This window comes from Xenopus tropicalis, chromosome 3 (genome assembly GCF_000004195.4).
Source record: "Xenopus tropicalis strain Nigerian chromosome 3, UCB_Xtro_10.0, whole genome shotgun sequence".
Classification (NCBI taxonomy): Eukaryota; Metazoa; Chordata; class Amphibia; order Anura; family Pipidae; genus Xenopus; species Xenopus tropicalis.
Window position 1 is genome coordinate 39,865,313 of NC_030679.2, and position 22,454 is coordinate 39,887,766.

The following is a 22,454-nucleotide window of genomic DNA, read 5'->3' on the forward strand; positions in this document are numbered from 1 at the left end:
GGTGAGGCATGCATAAGTGCAGCCCCATTTATCTGCTGAATGAGCAAAGAACGAATTAAGTAAAGAAATACGTCAATTATGACTTCCCGTCAGCTGGGGCGCTAAGTCTCCGAGTTGGCAGCCTGTTAGCGGCTTTACTCGAACAACGTGGTCACGATAACGAATGAATGAACTCTATTATACTGTGACGAAAGAGCTGAGAAGGCGCAAGCGTACTACACAGGTGCACCCCTCCCTGAGCCAATAGTCACTTTCCTTTCTTTTAACATCCCGCCTTTAGGGCCTACTCTTCCGGTATCTACAGCGAAGGAACTCGTCACACTGCGTGCCGGGCCTTCGCATTGACTGACGTGCTTCTCGTCCAATAGAACACGCGTTCTACTCAGTCAGGTGGTTAGGGGGTTGGCGTTGCGTCAGTGGGGGATTGTCGGCCGTACCTGTAATGGCGGAACGCGGGGACACCGAGGCGGAGAGATATACCACTGATATTCGGTAGGGGATAGGGTTTGGGCACATAATCGTTGTAAGAGCGTGTTAAGTGCGTAGTGTTATGTTGTTGATATTTAGTGCCTGCGTGTGGATAGAGGAGGCGCACCGCTGGTGCTTCTTCCTGCGCTAACTTGCCGCCGGGCTTGCCATGTATCTGGGACTGGCAGTATTTCCCGGGCGATGCAGTGGGCTGAGAACAAGAGCAGTTCTATGCGTGTGAAGCTCTGCACCTTGCATAGTCACAGCATTTGTTAAAGCAACATATGTAAATTGCACCCCTTTAAAGTGGACCGCCACCCTAAAACTGTTTCTGCGCAATGTAATAAAACGGAATGTTTAGCAAGTTTTCAATATACATAATTCAAATGTCGGTCTTTGTAAACGTAATTGCGGTTAAAAACAGCACCTGGCTGTGCAAATGCTCCTTACTGCTGCTTCTGGCTCCTGCAACACTGTAGCGAAAGTCCAGGAAGAGAGCTGCCTTTGCTACGTTATTTTAGGATTTAAAACCAGAGAACACCTAGAGATATGCAAGTTCTATATCATTTCTTTCATTGAGAAAGCTTTTGAGTGGAGAACTCCTTTAAAACTTGTCCCCTATAACATAACCAAAGTACAGCTCTGTGTATGAAATAATTAGATCATTTATAAAAAAAAAAAAAAAGCAGTCAGTAGCCAGCATTGTATGTGATTACTTATCAACCTGGTATTCTGTGTATTTTATAGTGTGTATATATAATGTTATAAAGTGCTATTCAATGTTGTGACCTTTTACAGTATAGATCAGGGATCCCCAACCTTTTATATCCGTGAGCCACATTCAAATGGAAAAAGTGTTGGGGAGCAACACAAGCATGGAAAAAGTTCCTGGGGGTGGTACAAATAAGAGCTATAATTGGCTATTTGTAGCCCCTATGTGGCCTGGCAGCCTATAGAAGGCTCTGTTTGGCATTATACTTGGTTTTCATGCAGCCAAAACTTGCCTCCAAGCCAGAAATTAAAAAACAAGCACCTACTTTGAGGCCACTGAGAGCAACATCCAAGAGGTAAGAGAGCAACATGTTCCTCCTGAGCCACTGGTCGGGGATCACTGGTATAGATAGTATAGTATGGTATAAATATACTTATTTCTACAGTCATTAAGTATTGATACTGCAACTCTTTGCTGCCCGAACACAAATTAAGGCGATCGATCTTTACCACCTAGTTTTGGTGGTTTTTAGACTTTTTCAGGGCAAGGTCCACATTGAGGCCAAACACTTGGCCAGGATCTCTCTTAGCTCATGGAATATGTAAACATTATTGTATCAGCCCTTCAGTTACAGTTTCAAGGATATGTAGGACAGCAAGTAACGGTTCTCCCCAAATCCCAATCTCTTGACCTCAGTCCTCACTGCTTGTTTGATTTTGACTTATCTGCTTCCTAATTACTGACTGAACTGCTTTCAACTATGTTATTTACTTCCATCATTTTACCCTCCTAGGCAGGCACAAAAAAGCAGTGGCAGAAAGAACTTGGAGGTACAAACATGTACCATTTCTTTAGAAAGTAATCGTTTAAATTAGCCAGCAGAAAGTAATACATCAGCTAACATTTCCTGTTTATATTTGTATGTAGGATGGCACAACAGCAGCAAGCTCTGCGCTTTCGTGGTCCAACTCCTCCACCCAGTCCAGTCATGAGGGGCCCGCCACCTCTTCTTCGTCCACCTCCTCCATTTGCTATGATGCGTGGGCCTCCTCCACCTCCACGGCCTCCTTTTGGACGTCCTCCTTTTGATCCTAACATGCCACCAATACCTCCCCCGAGTGGGATCCCTCCACCTATTGCTCCTCCTCACCTTCAGGTAATACTTTCCATAAATATACACTGCAATGGTTGCCTCTGCAATGTTAAAACGGTTTACAAAATGTATATGTAACAAAATATATAAAATCGAACAGTAGAGTCTATTATTTTTGTCCTGTGCATGTAAAATGCTTCCTCTGCATTATAACACTTATTTTATTGCACTAGATTTGGTCAGTAATGAAGGAAGCCCACTAAACTATATTCATTTTTTGTTTTAATGAAGTATTTGATAATACACCTTCATGGTGTAAGGCAATGGTACACGTAGGTATTTGGGGCCATTTGTCACCCAGTTGATTAATCACTTGGGGGTGACAAAACATTTTAAAATCAGTTCCCAGTAATTTGGACAGCATTTGTGGGTGCACCTGCTTTCTAAAATATAGATGGTAAAAATATACAAACCAGTGGTTAAGCAGCCCATGTTAAGACATGCAGGTAAAGGTGGCCATACACAGGCAGATTTTAGCTGCTGATTCGGGTCCTTAAGAATGACTCGGCAGCTTATCTGCCCATTTATGGGGCCCTCCAAAAGGCCTCTCCAAAGGCCCAAAAATTGGCCAGATATTGATTGGACAGGCTTGGTTTTTTGTTGGGATGGGGACCACATCAGCTCATGTGGTCCTTGCTTCAACTTTTCCTATCTTCTTTATTGCAATGTGATGCGTTTGGCATTAGCACTATGGACCAACCAAGGTGGGTATGTTGGGGGAAATTTTTGCTCTTTTGGCGATCTCAACAAACAAGCAAACCTTACCACTCCTTTTCTTTAAACATGGCACACTAGCTGTTAACCATCACTCTTGATTACTGGAGGAAGAATCCATTTATGTCTTTTCTTAGTAAACACATTTTTTGCTCTTGCTCAGGTATCCCCAACTTTTTTTTTTTTTTTTTACCTGTGAGCCACACTCAAATGTAAAAAGAGTTGGATAGCAACACAAGCATGAAAAATGTTCATAAGGGTGCCAAATAAGGGCTGTGATTGGCTATTTGGTAGCTCCAATGTGAACTGGCAGCTGTTTGGCAGTACAACTGGTTTTTATGCAACCACATCTTGTCTCCAATGCAGGAATTCAGAAGTAAGCACCTGCTTTAAGGCCACTGGGAGCAACATCCAAGGGGTTGCGGAGCAACATGTTGCTCATGAACCACTGGTTGGGGATCACTGCTCTTGCTGAACAAATCTGTACATAGGCGTATACTACTATTAATAAAAATGAAAAAGATACATCCTGCTGTTAAATGTCCGTCTTTAGTGAGCCCGTTTTTTTTGTCACTTTGGATTATCTTTGTTGCTTTTATATTGCTACAGTTTTCCAATTATAAATGTGAAAATTGTATTCTGTATTGTTAGACACAAGTCTTATGTGAGCTTTTTCCTGCTGTGCCTAGCATAAGAGAGAGTCATGGCTAAATTTGCCTGTTTTGGAAAGTTGCATCTGCTCATTCCTCGTGGCTGGGTTACCTACAATAGCAGATCCAAAGGACTTGTTAGTACAACAAGCACATTAATAAGTTGGTTTCAGTATGTCTGGCAAGGACCTCAGCTTCTTATCACAAGCAAGCCATTAGTTATTTTATTGTGAACATATATTTTATGAGATGTAAAACGATTGATGAATGTACCATAATGCTGAAAAAAAGCAATATTGAAGTTCAGATTTTAAGCCTTAAATATGCAGTATCTTAGGTGAGGTTAATAACTCTTTGAGTGCAAGTATTATTGCTTACCTTTTGTATTATATTCCAGAGGCCACCTTTCATGCCTCCACATATAGGAAGTATGCCGCCTCCAGGAATGTTGTTTCCCCCTGGGATGCCACCTGTATCCACACCTGCAACAACCCCAACTCCCAGCCAAAGCCCTACACCTACACAGGCACCAACATTGCCACCAAATGAGGAGATATGGGTCGAGAACAAGACTCCAGATGGAAAGGTTAATATGTTGTGAAAAAAATATTTATATTTATATTAAATTTTTTTTTATATATTTTAGACCTTTTTTTGTAATATGATTCTTCTTATGATGTATATAGGGACACTTATAAAAAAAATAAAAATGTTTTTGACCTCAAAGATCTTTGTAAAATATAATAAACTTGTTTAAAGTTCTTACCCTTATATTTCTAAAAGATTGTTTATATCCAGTGGTTCCTAAATTGTCGATCTGGCACAGCAGTGTTTTCCTGTAACATTATTGTGAGATGAAGGGGGATCAAAGGATAAGAAAAAGGAGATGGGGGGGGGGGGGGGGATTGAATTCATATCTGCATCTTTAATCTAAGATGCTATGAAGGTTAGAGAGGATGTATGAGTCCTGTGTTCATGATAACATGACAGGAATTCTTGATTTTGAAAGGATTTATTCAGACAATACCTTAAACCAATGCATTATTTTACATTTTTGATAGTTTTTGATTTTTTTTATTTTGCTTAAGCTTTGAGAAGTGATTTTCTTTAATACTTCCCTTTTGTTAGAAAAAGAATAGGCTATTTTTCTGGGAGGTACCAAAATGTTAGCATCCCCCAATGAAATAAATCACTTTTAGGCTTCAGGCTAATGCTCCTTTTTGGAGAAACACACACTGGCTGTTTAGAAAAATATGAGTGACATGCCGACCTTTATTTAATTTCTAGTCATTTGTCTAATTTTCTGGCTTTAATGTACTGCACATCTGCCAGTATTCGTCTGCACTAGCGAAAAATGTAATTCAAATTTTTGTGCATCACTCAGTTTTTTCATGAGCCAGTGAAACTTTTTTTGAAAAGGTACACCAGTGGAAAAAACTTGAACATTTTGGCACTCCTGGCAATCATGTAGTTTGTTATAATCATGAAATACTGCTGATTGAATATGGTTACTCATTGGAGTTATGTATACATTTTCGTTCCAGGTGTATTATTACAATGCCAGGACTCGAGAGTCTGCATGGTCAAAACCAGATGGTGTAAAGGTCATCCAACAGTCTGAGCTGACTCCATTGATGGCAGCCCAGGCTCAAGCTCAGGCAGCACAGGCCCAGGCTCAAGCAGCCCAGGCCCAGGCACAGGCCCAAGCTCAGGCAGCTCAAGTTCAGGTAGCACAGGCTCAAGGTCAAGTCCAGGTTGCTCATTCACAGCCTATCCATTCTCAGACTGTAACGGGTGCCTCTACTACAACTACCAGTACGTCTATGTTGGTACCGACATCAACACCTTCTACTAGCCAGGCCTCTTCTACCAATACAACTACATCAAACTCCATTTCACAGGCTATTCCAAGTAAGTTCAGCCACCTTCACTTTTGTACACACTCCAGTTACTCTGTGCCCAGAGCTTACCTTTACTCTGTATGCATGCATGGGGGCTACCACATTAATTGCCAGTGCAGCAAAGGCGCAGATTATATTATGAAACTCCCAAGGATTTGATACGCTTTCTTTAATCAAATGTATGCTGAGGTGTTATTCGGTGGGTTTACTTGCTGCTTTTTCCCCTTTTATAAATGCTGATCATGAAGCTCTAAGAAATGTAACAGGAGCAAGAATTGCCTCAAATTTTGTTTAAATGCTCCGTATGGTACAGCTTTGCTGGATACACACCCTTTTTAGTATTAATCTAAGTTTTTCTTTTGCTTTACAGGTTCGTCTGCTCCTGAGCATACGCAAACACAGAGTGTGTCTGCACCTGTAACTGTATCATCAGTCAGTGTGGCCACATCTTTACCAACAGTGTCTTCAGTGCAAAGCTTGCCAGCACAATTATCCCAAGTTCTGCCTCCTACAGTTTCACATGCAGTGCCACAGCCAGCAGCAGCAATTCCAGCCTTTCCTCCAGTCATGGTACCTCCATTTCGTGTTCCCCTTCCTGGCATGCCCATACCCTTACCAGGTAATGTGGTGTTAATTGTTATTTATAGAGCAACAACACAATTATATAGCTCTTTAAAGAGATTTTGTATCATTCACATTAGTTGAAATTACAATCTATGGGGTCCCTGTCCCTATTTTATCAGAAGCTATATAACCTACCTTTATGTTGGCTTGTGGGAGGACCTGGACTACCCCAAGCAAACACAGGGTGAGCTTATAAATGCCTTGAAGATATTGCTTGGCTTTTTCGAATTTTGGACCCTAGCAGTTCAAGGCAAAAGGGGCACCCACCAAGCTGCATTGAACTTTACCTGCCCTATTGCTTTGCTATCGTGCCATTTTATAATTCAGGTTCCTAATGTGCTCATTTATCTGCATAAGTATCAGTTCTCATAGCCATAAACCTAATGTCCGTATAAAAGAGATGCAGGCTTTATTAACTGTCTAAAAATGAAAATGTCTGTCTTGTGTGAATCAGCTCTGTCCATTGTTTGTCAGATCCAGCAAGTTTACCTGATTGTGCTAATGCATAGATTCTTACTGAAAATAAAAGGGTCTGTATGGCTAAATGTTTCTATTGGAATGGAAAACATTGACACAAAAATGAGTGCAGATGCCACCACAATACCACTGGTTTATTGACACGTTACAAGCCTTAAAGAACAGAGGACAGCACTATTTAAAGGAACAGTAACACAAAAATGCATCAAAGTAATTAAAATATAACGTTATGTTGCAAGCTTGTTTAAGAAACCCTACTATAGTAGCAGTCATTTTAGCTGGAAAAAAGAAAAGGCACAGGTGACGTAGCAGGTAGGTAACGGATAAAACACCATTGTATTCTACATGACTTATCTGTTATCTGCAGTGTAACCTGTTCCTTTTCTCCTTTATTCCAGCTTGAATGGCTGCCCCCATTGCTATACAGCAGGATATTTATATAAACTATAGTAGTAGTTTCTAAAGTAAACAGACCAGTGTTACCAGTGCAGGGCAACAGTACATTATATTTGAATTACTTTAAAACACTTTTATACTTTGGTGTTACTGTTCCTTTAAGTGTACAGCCACACCAGGCTCTTTTCTTGGCCTACTTATTAATGCAGGTCAAGAAACAGCCGACCCACTCTTCTCAGCCTGTTGTGGAGTCTGCACTAACAGGCACTTAGTCAGCCAGTGTGCAGGCCCACAGCAATTTGCAATGTAGAAATGCGTCTGTCTGCACACGGGCCAACACAGCTAAAGTGCAGTTTATAACTAATGCTCCTTAAAAAGGTAGTAGTATGGTTGTTCACATGCACATAAATAAACTATGCACTGATGTTTTCTAAGAGTAGACATTTCGAAATATGTGTGGTTTGCCACACAGAATGAAATATTGATGGACATATCTTTACATGCTTGTGTTTATTCCCAGAAAAAGGTCAATTGGCTATTGCCAGTGGTATATAATGCAATTTGCAGTAACCGTATCCTATCCTGCTTCATGTTTTCAGGGTAAATAAAACTTAATGTATCTGAGATTTTAAATTAGAAAGCACACATACTACATTGAGGAAGAATTATAATTGATGATGGTGTGAGAAGTGGTTTCCTTAACAGTGATTAGTAAGATAGCTGTGGCCACATGGATGGTTGTCAAATTTTATATTTATATTTTATGTCAAGTGTTTGGTGAAAGGCTCATTATTTAGATGTCAGATTCTGAATTCATTTAAAACTTTTAGAAACTAAAATGCTGTTCATGGATTTTTCTTGATGAGGATACACGGGTAAATAACATTATAGTTATAGTGCAGTATAAAGCCCAGGTACTCCATCAACAGATGCTTTCATAAGAAAACATTGCTTGATACAGCAAATCAGGAGCTTTAATTTTGCCACTGGAGGGCACTTTCCATTCATGTCTGGAAATTAAGCTGACTTTTAACTGAAACAAATAATCAGAAATATGACTGTCTCAACAGAATAATCTGTACTATCCTGTTTTGCTGAACAGTGATAGGAAATAAATATAAACTCTATGTATAGTTTATCATTTGTATGTTTTACTATTTGCTTTTTGCGGTCAAATGTGAGTTCAGGTAGACATTGGTTCTTTGTGGTACGCTGCTCTAGAGAAATTTTTCTTGGCTGGCAAGAGCCCATAGCAGTCTTAAAGGCATGAAAACTGTCAGAAGTATATAAGAAAATAAGAGTTTACCACAGGCTACACCCAGTGGACCAACTTGTTTAACAACATCTATGTTAATAAATCATTAAACAAAAATTAAGCTTAAGCCACACTGGGCTGATTTTCACCTAGACTCTGATCAGCTCTCTGATGTGCCTGCACCCAGCCTTATGCAGTGGCGCTGGGTGCAGGCACATAAAAGGCACTGATTCTCGGTCTGTGTTTATCCTTAGGCCGAAGGCTTTAGCCTTACAGGGATTTTTACCTTTCATGTTTATAGTGTTGTAAAGACTGATTGCTTTGTTCCTGCATATAACCGATGGGAGAAGTGCAACGTCTTTCATGTTCACCACCACTGAATAGGTTTTTCGTTTTGTGTTTTTGTGAATTTTACTCTTGTAATGTTTCTGTACTTGAATGCATTACCTTCATGTCACAGTGGGGCCCTGTAAACCTGTGTGGGTAATAACTACACCCTTCATTTTTCACTTTGTAAAGTTTACCTTTCCATCACCAATCTTTAGATAGATTGGATGGAGCCGCATTACAGTATGATCCTGACTATTGTCACAAAAATGTCAGTTTGCTGTCCTTACCTTAAATAGCACATTGTTTCAGAAGATGTTAACAGCTTGCCCAGATATGAGATGAAGCCATTGTTGGCCTGCCATTTAATATATCTAAGAGCTAGACCTCTCAGACATGCTTGTTTTTCCATCACCTCCACCCTCTCACCCAGTAGTTTCCAGACCCTGTGTGGTAGCAGCCCACTGATGGCAGCTTTCAAACATGTTTGCATATCCATTTTACAGGTGTAGCAATGATGCAAATAGTCAGCTGCCCGTATGTAAAGACAGTCGCTACCACCAAAACCGGTAACTTTTTAATAACATTTTAGCATTTTTGTTTGTTTTTTATTTATTTATTATTAACAGTTGGCATGTTAGTGAATGCTAGTGTATTTGTATTTCATTTTGCAGTTAAGGGTTAATTAAACATGTTTGTGTGTTATACAGCATTCTACTTACCTGTGTTTTATAGGTAATAACATGTTGTGCTTTCATTCCCATAATGCATTTGTTCAGTGTACAGTTTGTGCTTCCTTTGTTTTTTTTTTCTTATTTTAATTTTTTACTGTGTATTGCATGCCTGTGTATATGCATGTAAGTGATGCATTATTACATCCGTGCTCGCAATGCAAGACCCTTTTAAGTTTGTTGTGAATGAAGTTTTATTTTGCAGCTGTTGCTGAACTACAACTCACCATATCTCCATAAAGGAAAGCTAAAATTTGTTGTTCAACAGCAGTTGCGGGGCTGCAACTTTGAGTTGTAACTGGCAGAGGGATATCTGTAACATGTATTGTGCTGTGTGTGATGTACATGTCATGAATCTATTTTTGGGGATCACAAATCCATAAGATGTACCAAGATTTCCACATTGTTTATGTATACGAATGCTTTGTCCAGTCTGAAAATATACAGTACTCGAGATTTCTTGTATTTTTATTTGTTTGGCATAATTTAATCTTTGTGTGCTTTGCTATATTTTTAATTCCTGTAGTTTTTCTATCCCTCCCCCAGTATAAAATGGATTCTAGGACATTATGTATGTATGTATGTGTATGTGTGTGTATGTATATATATATATATATATATATATATATATATATATATATATATATATATATATATATATATATATATGTGTATATATATATATGTGTGTGTGTGTGTGTGTATTGGGAAAAATACTCAAAAATTGAGCTGACTTGTGGTTTTGGTGAGTATCTTGGATGCAGAATATTAATCCTCTTAACCTCTCTGTAGGTGTCTTACCTGGCATTGCCCCTCCAATTGTACCAATGATACATCCCCAAGTGGCTCTTGCTGCTTCTCCTGCAACTTTAGCCGGAGCAACCATATTGTCAGAGTGGTCAGAATATAAAACGGCTGACGGAAAAACATATTATTACAATAACAGGACTTTGGAATCGACGTGGGATAAACCCCATGAACTCAAAGAAAAAGGTATTTTTTTGTTCAACCTGTACTGAAATGTCTTAAAGCATTTGCTTGTTGGAAATAGAAATGATTCCTTATTGGATGCAAAACTGCTGCTCTTTGGTAGCAAACATTATAATAATGTTAAAAGCATACAGCTTACAATTAAGTTCAAGTTATTCGAAGACCATTTGCAATTAGTTTACAGTTGCTGAAAAGAAAATATACTATATATACTATATGTCTATAAAATATACAAATGTTTACTGCTGTCAGTCCTTGATATGCTTACCTTCTTTATGTGTTATGTAAGCTAACCTCTCGGCAATCTATTGCGCGCAATCAAAGTTTAAATTTATATATAGTTATGACTGAATAATCCATGCAGAATTATCAAAAATGCAGACTAAGGAAACATGTTTTTCATATAAAACACTTTGAATTAAATTTGTTACTGGCCTTTTAAAGGAGAATAAAAGCTACTCAGGAATTTTATTGGCAATAGATTAGTTACAATAGTGCAGGGGGGAGAGAGGAGCAAACTGAGCAGGCTCATATTGTGCCTTGAAGTATTTTTCTGGAAAGAAAGTGAGACATAAGATCATGTATACAGAACAGAAGGAAAGAAATGTGGTATTTCTCTTCATGGAGGGCTCGGAGCAGCAGTTCTGTAAGTGTTTAGGGCTGTATTTACATAAGTAAGTAAAAAAGCTTACTCTTGGAGCACTTGCTCTCCTGGGATTTGTGCAGCCTGCACTTGAGCAAGTGCAGTGCAGCCCTGTACTCAATGTTTTCTATAGAGCGCAAAGACCTGTGTCTAGCACTTTGGACTCTGCTCTGCACTTTGTTTTTGTAAATTTAATTCTTTAGATAGCTTATAGAAATGTGAGTTTGAAAAATGACTTGTGTGTTTGGCATTCTGTAGATAAAGAGATTGAGAAGGTAAAAGAATCAACAAAACCAGAACCAGTTATTAAGGAAGATGCTCAACCAATGGAGGCGATGGAAGATATACCAAAGGAAGAACCTCCCAAGGAGATAAAGGAGGTAAAAGCCTGCAACCAAGTCCCTTGGTATTGTCTTTTTTAATTACTTTTTTTTGGGGGTGGATAATGAGTGTGTGTACCATACTTTTGATCTGTGTCTTCAAATATTTAAGGGGCAGCTAGCCCTGAAATACTGAGGTGCTAAATGCACTTAGCAAAAGTATGTATTACGTTTTGTTAAATACACCATGTACTCATATCCCTTTTGCAGTAATAGGGTGAATATGGGTAAAAGGAATATGTGGTTACTTCTGCCAATGAATTCTATTTTTTGCCAGTTATCCCCACCCTGCCCAACACCTGGCATACTTAAAACAAGTATTTTTATTTTTTACATTTTTTAATGTGTCCTATGAGTCATACTGCTCCATTAAGTGATGCTACTCATTGTCACGTTATACAGAATGTTACACAGTATATTTAGCATATTAGGGGCATTTCATTAAATGTGTGCTTATAAACAAGATTTATTATTAAAGCAATGGCCTTGTGCAGCCATTTACTGTATAGATATTGGGTCAACAAACCCACAGCGAGTCCATTAAGTCATATGTAGATCTATAACTACGTGGCGAGATTGCACAGTATGATTGAAACCATGTCTGAGTATTTTGAGATCTTTTGGGTCCCTTAAATTAATCATTTAAGGGTACTGCATTCTTACATATGTATGTATGTATGTATGTATGTATATATATATAAAGAAATACTGATTTTGGTGGTATGTTCTACAACGGCTATGATTGGAATTGGAAGCAGGGCTATTACTGGCATTTTAATATCTGTGTGTGGAGCTGTAATTTGCTTTTGAAGCTAGTCAGTTGCCCTTTAATAAATATGCTTATTGTAGGTGTCTCATTTGTTTTAAGAGGGGGTATTGTATTGTAGGGGTGTTCTTTAATAGCTATTGGTTTCTTAATAGTTTGTATACTCTGACTACTTTTGGGTGGGATGTTACCCACATGTTCCTGTATATGTAAAAGCCTCCCACAGTAGTAAAGTTGACCAGTAGAAGCATATTAGGGAATGATAGTTCAGGTAGTAAGAGCTAGAAAATGTAAGGCACCCCCACTCATTTTGCTAATTGGGCATTTATATTTCTCCGATGAATGCCAAAATATTTATATTATTCAGTTAACAGCTGTATAATAGCTAATGGCACACTTTTGGTGGTGAAGCTCCTGATTTTTGGCCTCCTTTTTGTCCTGTATGTGTGCACACTAACGGAATCTGCCTGATTACAGTTCTGGTTATAACACCCAGTTTTAAATAAGACTGCATAATAATCTTGCCAGAGAATACAGGATTCATACAAAAATCTATATTGAAATCACTTGAAACTGAAATGAGGTCTCTTTTCTAAAACAAATGCACTCTTTACATTTCTAGGCTAAAAAAAAGTTTGGTTTTTGTGTGTGTGATTTATGGATGTCCTGTAGATTTTTTTTTTTTTATGTGCTGATCTATCTTTGTATTTTAGGAGGTAAAAGAGGAGGAGATGACTGAGGAAGAAAAGGCAGCTCAAAAAGCCCGGCCAGTGGCTACTACCCCAATCCCTGGCACTCCATGGTACTTATGAACCCAAAGCCTGTTTTCTTGCCAATGTTTGCAGAAACTTTTGTGTTAGTCCTGGATTTTGCATCACTATACAGGCAAGGGCTTTATCTTTGATACCTTATTTGATATAATTGGGTAAGGAAGTTGATATGTCATTACTTCTCCATTGCAGCTTGGGTTGCTCAATTTCTGAACTAAAGGTTTGATCCACTTTTATGTTTCTTATTGTATCAGCATCCACTCTAAAGTGTGTTGGAAACTGCAAACATTATTGTGATACCTCTATTTAAATTAAAGGTTATTAGGCTTTTACCGTATTTCCCATACCTTACTCGCGCAGCTTTGTAGTAGACTCCCCACCGTTCTCTCTTTAAGTATATTCTTTCCTCCTCTAGGTGCGTTGTGTGGACTGGTGATGAACGGGTGTTTTTCTACAATCCCACTACCCGGCTTTCCATGTGGGACCGACCAGAGGACCTTATTGGAAGGGCCGATGTAGACAAAATCATTCAGGAGCCTCCCCATAAAAGAGGGATGGAGGATGGCAAGAAATATTGTGAGTTTTCTGTAATACTCGGCAGACTTGTTCATTGTTTTCTGCACATCTTGATATATTTTATGCTCAACTTTGTGTTTTTTGGGGCTCATATAGGGGTGACTTCCAAGGGCACTGGAGAACAGATTTAGGTAGGAAGATTGACAGTATAGCAGTGTAAGATGGTGGCATTAAGTTTTTATATATTTTTCTACATGTTTCTAGTTAAACTAACATCAACCACCAGCTGAAGGTGCACAGTTTGCTAGTCATGCTCTTGCACCGTGCAAAGTCTGCTTTGCCCCAGGAATGACCATAGCTAAAGATGATCCCTGGTTTCACTTGATGGATTGCATTAAGTGTGAATAACAGTGTCCTTTCTATGTCTGGTTTGTTTTTGGCTTGATTCAGGGGAATTGAATGCATTTAGTCCTTCAAATCTCATGCACTAGCTTGACGTATGTAATGTGGTGTTAATTGATGTATTTCTTGCAGGCTGTCAGCATCTATGAATAGCATTGTTTTCAAAGTACTTTAAGCAACTGTGGATAGCATAGGTCTCCATGTACTTTATGCACAAAGTTGAATGACAGGCATATTTTCTATTGTCTGCTTTATTGCATAGGGACTAACTTTGCTAGCATTAATTTGAATTCACTATATCTATTAGACAAAGAAGATCAAGACTCTGCCGAAGATGCAAATGAGGACGAGCCCATAAAAGCAAAGAAGAGAAAGTAAGAAAACACGTGTTCATAAATGTACTCAAAGATTATCAGTAACCTGTTTGGTTCCACTTCCTTCCTTTACTGTCTTTTCTCTTGCATAGGTTTTTTTTTTTGTATACTAATCTATTACATATATAAAAATGTGAAAAAAATTGTTTTACATTTATTTTTGAGAGTTTATTAGTTTTTATTTTCGGGCAGAGTAAAAACATTTTTTTTTAAACATTTATGTTTTCACCCTCCAACAGGAAGGACGACCCAGAGGCTGATAAGGAAACTGCAATGGAGGCCGAGATAAAAGCTGCTCGTGAAAGGGCAATTGTTCCCCTGGACTCTCGAATGAAACAGTTTAGAGATATGTTGCTGGAGAGAGGGGTTAGAAAACCATCTTTTGAGATGTATATAAATCTTTTCTGATATTTTATTTTGCATATTCAAGTCACTTAAATGCTCACTACACAGTCGAAACAGGTTTTTTGCTTCCAAGGTAATGGGTATTGTTTTGATAGATAAAATAAAAAAAGTGTTTTGCCAAATTCTTTTTTATCTGGGCCACCAGATGAATGTTACAAGAAAAGGCAAAGTCTCGTGTGTGCATATATGTGTGTGTATATAATATGTAAATGTGTATAGATGTAGGTTTCTATACATAAAATATACACACATACAACATTATTTATATAGATAAACAGCACTCAGCAGGTGTTGATAAGAGCAAATGTTTTCTTTACTTGGTAGCTTAGTGCTATACAATGGACACATACATCAGTCTAAATGCAGCAAACATTAATGGCACGTGTCACAGTCTTGTGTTAAAGGAAAAGTAACACAGTAATCTAATAACTGCCCTATCCTGCAAACCACTTAGCTTCTTAAGGAAGGAGCGACGATCGATTGATTGAGCTCGCTCGATCGTCGCTTAGTGGATGCAGCTCCTTCCTTTGCCGTATCGCTGTAGTGCAATTGACAGGAAGCCAAGTTTTACCAGGTATTTTCTATTAAAGCATTTAAAATACTAAGTGGTGTGCAGGATAGGGCAGTTATTGGTGCAGGGTAGAATAGTTTTTTTACTTAAAAAAAATTTAGTGTTACATTTTCTTTAAATGGGAAAAGGTAATATGTGAAGTAGTGACAGTGAGCCATCCAAGCCAAATGTTTAGGCAATGTTTGCTGTCTGTACATCAACTATATATACTAAAACAAATGGATGGTTTCTTGTATACAGTAAGCAAGTGTTTTACCTAGACCTCACCTGTCTGAAACAGACTTTTCAAACAAACGGTTAACTTTTGAGTCTGCGAGTATTACCATAAAGGACTAGTAACAGCAAAATATGAAATATGCAAGTGTTGTGCTTTAAAATTTGGTATACTCTTTACCTGCATTTTAAAAAAATGTGTGTTCGCTTTGGAAACAGCAGGGCAAAAATGCCATTCATGACTCTTTATGAGACTACAGGATCAAAACAGCACATATAAAAGACATTTATTGCCAAGAAATAGTTTAAATTTTAGGTACTGGATCAACAGATACAGAGTCTAAGGGGCTGATTTACTAATCCGCGAACGGTCCGAAGGCGTCCGAATGCGGTTTTTCGTAATGATCGGTATTTTGCGATTTTTTTCGTAAATTGTTGCGACTTTTTCGTAGCCATAACGATTGTTTCGCAAAATGTCGCAACTTTTTCGTAGCGCTACGACTTGCGCGAATTGTTGCGACTTTTTTGTAGCCTTCGCGCCGAGTGCGAAAATTTCGGATTCATTCAAGCTTCAGTATCGTGACTTTTCTTGGGCCAGGTTGGAGCTGCAGAGTGCCATTGAGTCCTATGGGAGGCTTCCAAAATCATGCAGTCTGAAAGTTTTGGCCGCCGGTTACGAGCGCTCAATACGAAAAAGTCGCGACAATGTACGAGCAAATCGTAACGGCTACGAAAAAGTTGCGACAATTTACGATAAAGTCGTAACGGCGACGAAAAAATACGAAAAAGTCGCAAAATGTTCGTTTTCAATCCGAATTTTTCCCATTGGAATTCGTGGATTAGTAAATCAGCCCCTAAATGTAAACAAAAGTATATTTTTTACTTACTGGTGTTACTGGTCCTTTAAAGGAAAAGGTTATTAGGCACTCCCCAGTAATTCTAGTAGTTTACCTGTTAGCCTCCACTTTAAAGAATGCTCCAGTCTGGGATGCTGTTCACTAAGCATCACATCAGCATTTATTTTCTTCTTCCCTGAAGTCACCTGTGCGTCTGGACATGTGCAGTTCAGAAATAGTGACAGGGATGCTGGGCGAGACCAGAATAAAGATGGCAGTTCTCAACAAACAGAAACTTGGCTGCCCAGTGGTTTTATCTTTTCTTTTTCTTTAATATGTGTTTTTATTTTCACAGTGCTTCCACAGAGAATTCTATCTAGAACACTTTTTTTTTTCACTTTCAATTCTATATTAAATTCAAATAATCTAAACTTTTAATACTTATATAAAAAAAAATCTAAGGTCAGCAGCAATTTTAATGGAGAAGCTAACACCTGTAATTCCTATTAGATTTGTTATAGTAATTTTTTAATAGAATAACATACCTTTCTCCCTGCACTCTTATGCAGATTCTGTACCACAAGCAGCTCAACTTCAGCTCTCAGCTTAAGGCTACTCTCAGTCTGGCGTAAGGCTCTGCCCCCTTTTCTTTGCTGAGCTCTGGTTTCTCTGACTGAAATTGTCAAAGAGGTGTCTACTGCGCATGCCTGCTTTGATTTCTATTGGAGCAGAGGCAGCTTGCATACTCAGTAGTCATCTCTTCGACCGTCTGCATAGGCAGAAGGAGAGCTCAGCAAATGGGGTGGAGATTTGCTCTAGACTAGGAAGTAGCTGAGAAAGCTGAAATTGAGCTGCTTGCGATACAGAATCTGCATGAGACTGATTGCAGGGAGAAAGGTATGTTATTCTGGGGTCTGTGTAGTCTTTTTAGAGACAAAAAAAGTACTTATTCATAAAAATATCAAGAAACAGTTGCCTAGCAAGGTGATAATCACTTCAGTTTACATAAAACTCACTGTACTAGAACAGTAACATTTGTGCAATAAAATGCGTGCTTTGTACTTGAATGAAACAATGCAGTCTATATACATAAAGGCCTTTGGTTGATACAAGCAGGCTTTTGCTGTACTTTGTCATTTAAGCACTGCTTGCATTGGGGTCTACCAAGTTGTCTGTAAAACACATTTAAAATTTGGTGTGTCTGTCACTGTTTTGACTTGGATACACGTTAACAGATATCAGATGTACTTCTAATTACACATACAACTTTGTACACGTATGGTTTCTGCACATATGGACACCATGCAGTCCTTTTTTTTTTTTTTTTTTTTTTTATTCAACACATACTACAGGAAAATTAGCCTGTGTGGGCGATGAAGGGGTTAGATGTCTTCAATCCGCTTATGGCACATTTATTTAAACTTCAAGGTTTTCCTCTGATGTGGTTTCTAAATGTCACTCAGTAGTGGTTATTTTAATGAGTTACTAGTTGTATGGTGTGTCTGTAATTATAGGGAACTGTTCAGAGCCAATTAGTGTGAAAAATTTCCCATCCTAACCTCCCACTGCTTGTCATTTATTAATGATGAAAACTTGAGCACTGGTTCAGTTGTCGTCTTTTCAACAGATGTCCTGTTGGGTTCTGTGTTTTATTGCTGTATAATGAATTCTAATTTAGGGAATTTTTCTGTTTTCCTTCTGTCTAACAGGTTTCAGCATTTTCAACATGGGAGAAAGAGCTCCACAAGATTGTGTTTGACCCTCGTTATTTGTTATTAAACCCCAAAGAAAGGAAACAGGTAATGTTTCCTACATTGGATTAGTATAGGAAGTTAATACAAGTATGGGATCCATTATCCAGAAAGCTCTGAATTAAGAGAATTCAATTTCCTTTAGACTCAATTTTAATGGAATTTTTCGTTTTCAGGAAAGATTTCCTTTTTCTCTGTCATAACAGTACCTTGTACTTGATCCCAACTAAGATATAATTAATATTGAAGGCAATAATAGAGATCCAAATTACAGAAAAACCCCTTATATAAAAAAAAAACAAAAAAAAAACCATGCATTGTGAATAATAGGTCCCATACCTGTATGCAAGCTCTGTATGCAAGCTCTCTGTATGTATATGCTAGGCGCAGTGGCAAGGACAACATTGAAGATAAGAGACATTTTTTTTCAGTTGCATAGATTATTCAGCTCAGAGGGCTTAATTTAACTGTTAATTTATGCTTATTTATATCAGTGTTAACTGCCTTGATACACTCATGCGCACATTAAATAATTTGTTCCTGTCCGTGCCTGAAGTATCAGGAAAAGCTTGCTTGGACTTAGTGTTCAATGACATTTAACAAATCATTTGTATTTATTTTGTATTTAATTATAGAAAAAAATGTTGTATAGAGCATGCACTGTTCCTACATTCTGACCAGTAATGTATGTAAACTTCACCTAAAGGTGGCTGCTGTCATCACCTAATGTTAACTGGCATGTTTTGTGGCTAAATAATAAAAAAAACCTCAATCCTGTGTAAGCTGTGTGCTTAGTTAAGGGAAATATGCATACTGGTATTATTTTATGATCTCTCCATCTTGCTCTCACTCTCTCTAAAAGTTATGAGAAAACCCACTCCTACACACTGCTGAGAATAATTTCCCCAGTTTGACATTGTAGGCTTCCAATTATATAATTTCATGCTACCTCTACCATGCCCTCTGCAGCTGCTAGGATTATAACACAAATAAAGAGTAATGAGAGTTGCTAAGGAAGGTTATGACCAGTAAGCATGAGAAAATGGCAGCTTGTTAGAATTTAAGGCTTTTACATTTTGTATCAGCCGGGGGAAAAAAGACAAAAAGAAATCAACACTTAATATATCCATATCTGTTTATAGCTGTTTGAAAAAGGGCCATTCTGCATTGTGCTTACTTCAGGGGACCGACTTAGTTCTGTACATAGTAGTTGTCTTAATTTTACAAATTTCTCATTGGAAACTGTTAGAATTAGTCCATTAGGAGAGCTGACTTGCATAAAGCAATTAGTGCGCTTGGATTTGATTCCTCCTACCAGCGCAGTCATTATATTTGTGTCTCTAAGCCTCACAGTAATTGCTAATCTTTAACTCTGATGTGTTCTTCACAATACTCAAATATTTCACAGCTAAAGCAATTGATATCTCTGTAGGTGTTTGATCAGTATGTGAAAACGAGGGCAGAAGAGGAGCGCAGAGAGAAGAAAAACAAGATTATGCAAGCTAAGGAGGATTTTAAGAAAATGATGGAGGATGGCAAGATTAACGCAAGGTTAGTCATTTTTGATCATCCATGTTTTAGGAAATGACATTTTACAAAACTGAACTCTAAAATGACTTATTTTGCAGATTAATTCCATTGTGTGAGTTACGCAGTGATGTTACAGGATCAGTTTAATGCCTGTTCTTACCATAAGCCATTTAGAGTTTCTCTAGGAGGCAGCTCCTTAAGCTTGTAAATATTTCAAATTCCATGTACTTCCTTAACTTTAGTTTTACAGTTACATAAATCTCATTGAATTCATTTACCTGGAAAGTCCAAATTTCCTTATGCTGGCTTTAGCAATCTTTAAACAGCAGGCCATTTCACTGAAAATGCCCTTTGAAGGCTGTAGAGGAAAACTGCTCAGAAGATTAACTGCAGCATAATCTGAATACTTATGTGTGAATTAAAACCTTGGCTGAAAATCAAATGTTTAATACAACCCTAAAACAAGTAGCTATCCATCTCTTCATGGGGAATCTGTGAAAGCAGCCAGCTTGTAAAACTAGGCTTTTTGATCAACTTTTCTCTAAATAAGCTATAACTACGGTTCCTCTGAACCTCTTTAAAAAAGCAAAATGTGGTGTGTTTATATAATCTAAACAATGTTTGCTTATTTATGAAGCCTTGGCTAATTTTAATAATATGGTTCACTTTAAATTATTTAGCATGATGTAGACAGAGATGTTTGTATTTGGACTTTATTTTGTATTTTTGGGGGTTTTTCAATCTTGTTGCTAGGGTCCGAGTTAAAGGAACAGTAACACCAAAAAATGAAAGAGCTTTAAATTAATAAAAATATAATGCACTGTTGCCCTGCACTGCTAAAACTGGTGTGTTTGCTACAGTAACACTACTATAATTTATATAATAAGCTGCTGTGTAGCCATGGGGGCAGCCATTCAAGCTGGAAAAAAGGAGAAAAGGCACAGGTTACATAGCAGATAACAGACAAGTTCTGTAGAATACAATAGTGTTTTATCTGTTATCTGCTATGTGCCTGTGCCTTTTCTCCTTTGAATGGCTGCCTCCATGGCTACATAGCAGCTTATTTATATAAATTATAGTACGGTTTCTGAAGTAAACACACAACTTTTACCAGTGCAGGGCAGCAGCACATTATATTTTGGTTACTTTTATACACTTTAAACTAGAAGAGGGCCTGAATAGAAAGATAAGCAATAAAAAGAGCCCATAACAATAAGTGTAGCCTGGAAAGACTTTAGGGTTTTGAAGAAAAGAAGACCAGTTGAAAAATTGCATTAGGACATTGGTAACATTCTAAAAGTTATCTTAAATGTGAGGTGAGGTGCTGTTTATTTTTTATTGTTTTGCTGTTAATACTGAACTGAATGCCTTTCATTTCAGATCTACCTTTAGTGAATTTGCAGGAAAACATGCCAAAGATGCTCGGTTCAAAGCCATTGAAAAAATGAAAGATCGTGAAACCTTATTTAATGAGTACATGGTTGCAGCAAGGAAGAAGGAAAAAGAAGATTCCAAGAACAAAGGAGAGAAGGTACAGTATATACAACTAAAGGCAAGCTAGTGCAAGACCAGTATGCTGGAAAACGCCCTGTTAAACATAAACAGTTATGTGCGTGATTCCTACCAGAAGCTTCATGCCAGCTTTATCTACACTACACTAATTACTCTGGCAAGGCAGCACTGCTAATTGCACTAGGTTTTCCCACTCTGCATGGTGATCTCTTCATGGGGAACTTCCAGTTGCTTTCACCTCCCATGTTGCTGTTTAAATGATAGCTTGCCCAGGTAAATTGAACACTAGATTTAAAGTATACATTTCCTTTATGTAAGGGATGATTCACCATTGCATTGCATATTACTATAAAGACCGAAACACATTAGGAGAATAAAAAAATTACATTGGTGTTGTGCAGCTTTTGAGTGGCTGTCTGGTGTGTGATAGTGGGCATTGTACTGCAACAGGTAGAGTGCCTCTAGCCAATATATTTTGTTTAGTCAAACATCAATGTTCCATGACGATGAGGTCAGAGTAAACAGCATCTTTGCACTCACAGCTGGAGCAAAATTATCTGATTTGTTTTTGCAATTTTACTTCTGGACAAAAATGCCAAAAATTGTATAATGCTTCCCATTATAAACAGTTGTGGTCTTGCTTAGGACTCTTATAAGGAACAATCACTTTAAAAATATTATTCTAGTGGCCAACAAACCCCTGTAACTGCAAGTGATTTGACACAATTTATGTGGGACTTCATATTTGTGAAGGTAACCACAAAAAATGCAAACTACTAAGGCAGCACTTTCCAAATTTCACAAAGCAGACCTGCTGTATAATGGCTACTAACAGCTATTCAAATGTTAAAATAATTAATAAATATATATGTGCAGGCATTGAGATGACATTACCGTTTCTTTCAGATTTCTGAGCTCCTAGTTAATACAGTTCCATAACTGAGACAAAAGGTGTCCCCAACTGTTTCAGTAGAAGCTACAACTCAGAAATTCTTTTTGTGGGCGAAACTCGCTAATTTTCAAACATCCCCCATATACAATTTTTGAAGGTAACATTTTAGCGCTTTCTGATCATTAAGTAAACACTTCTTTTAGGTTTAAATGACCGCTCATCTGAAGAAAGGTTATGTATTAAAAATGAATGGATTTAAATGTCACTTAAATGAGAATCCAGCGGTGTGAGCCACAGCTCTCCAGTGGAGAACCTTTCAGATATTAGAGTTACTGTCAGCAAATGAAAGCAGTTACCTTAGTCCCTCTTTACTTGAAAGCAAGGTAAGGGGGAATACCTCCCAAATCCATAACAGCCTAGACCATAAACATCTTAGATTTGCCTTTAAAAATGAGCTTGCGTAATACTACATAAAATGTCTCTCCCTCGTTGTTC

The 22,454-nt window shown here is 38.0% G+C and overlaps 1 protein-coding gene across 3 annotated transcripts in view; it reads left to right on the forward strand.

Moving 5' to 3' along the window:
- The first annotated feature begins 262 nt into the window (after positions 1–262).
- Positions 263–22,454, forward strand: part of tcerg1 (transcription elongation regulator 1) — a 29,138-nt gene continuing 6,946 nt past the window's right edge. The window contains exons 1-16 of one of the 3 annotated variants that reach the window (XM_018092199.2): positions 263–492; positions 1,974–2,010; positions 2,108–2,336; positions 4,095–4,283; positions 5,242–5,608; positions 5,969–6,217; positions 9,184–9,246; positions 10,201–10,401; positions 11,300–11,421; positions 12,901–12,989; positions 13,373–13,533; positions 14,183–14,249; positions 14,489–14,615; positions 17,984–18,073; positions 19,458–19,576; positions 20,936–21,086. In XM_018092199.2, coding sequence (XP_017947688.1) covers positions 2,109–2,336; positions 4,095–4,283; positions 5,242–5,608; positions 5,969–6,217; positions 9,184–9,246; positions 10,201–10,401; positions 11,300–11,421; positions 12,901–12,989; positions 13,373–13,533; positions 14,183–14,249; positions 14,489–14,615; positions 17,984–18,073; positions 19,458–19,576; positions 20,936–21,086 — 2,223 coding nt within the window. In that variant the 5' untranslated portion in view covers positions 263–492; positions 1,974–2,010; position 2,108. The remainder of the gene's footprint in view (positions 493–1,973; positions 2,011–2,107; positions 2,337–4,094; positions 4,284–5,241; positions 5,609–5,968; positions 6,218–9,183; positions 9,247–10,200; positions 10,402–11,299; positions 11,422–12,900; positions 12,990–13,372; positions 13,534–14,182; positions 14,250–14,488; positions 14,616–17,983; positions 18,074–19,457; positions 19,577–20,935; positions 21,087–22,454) is intronic. The other 2 variants (XM_002935268.5, XM_002935269.5) reach the window with 2 other exon arrangements.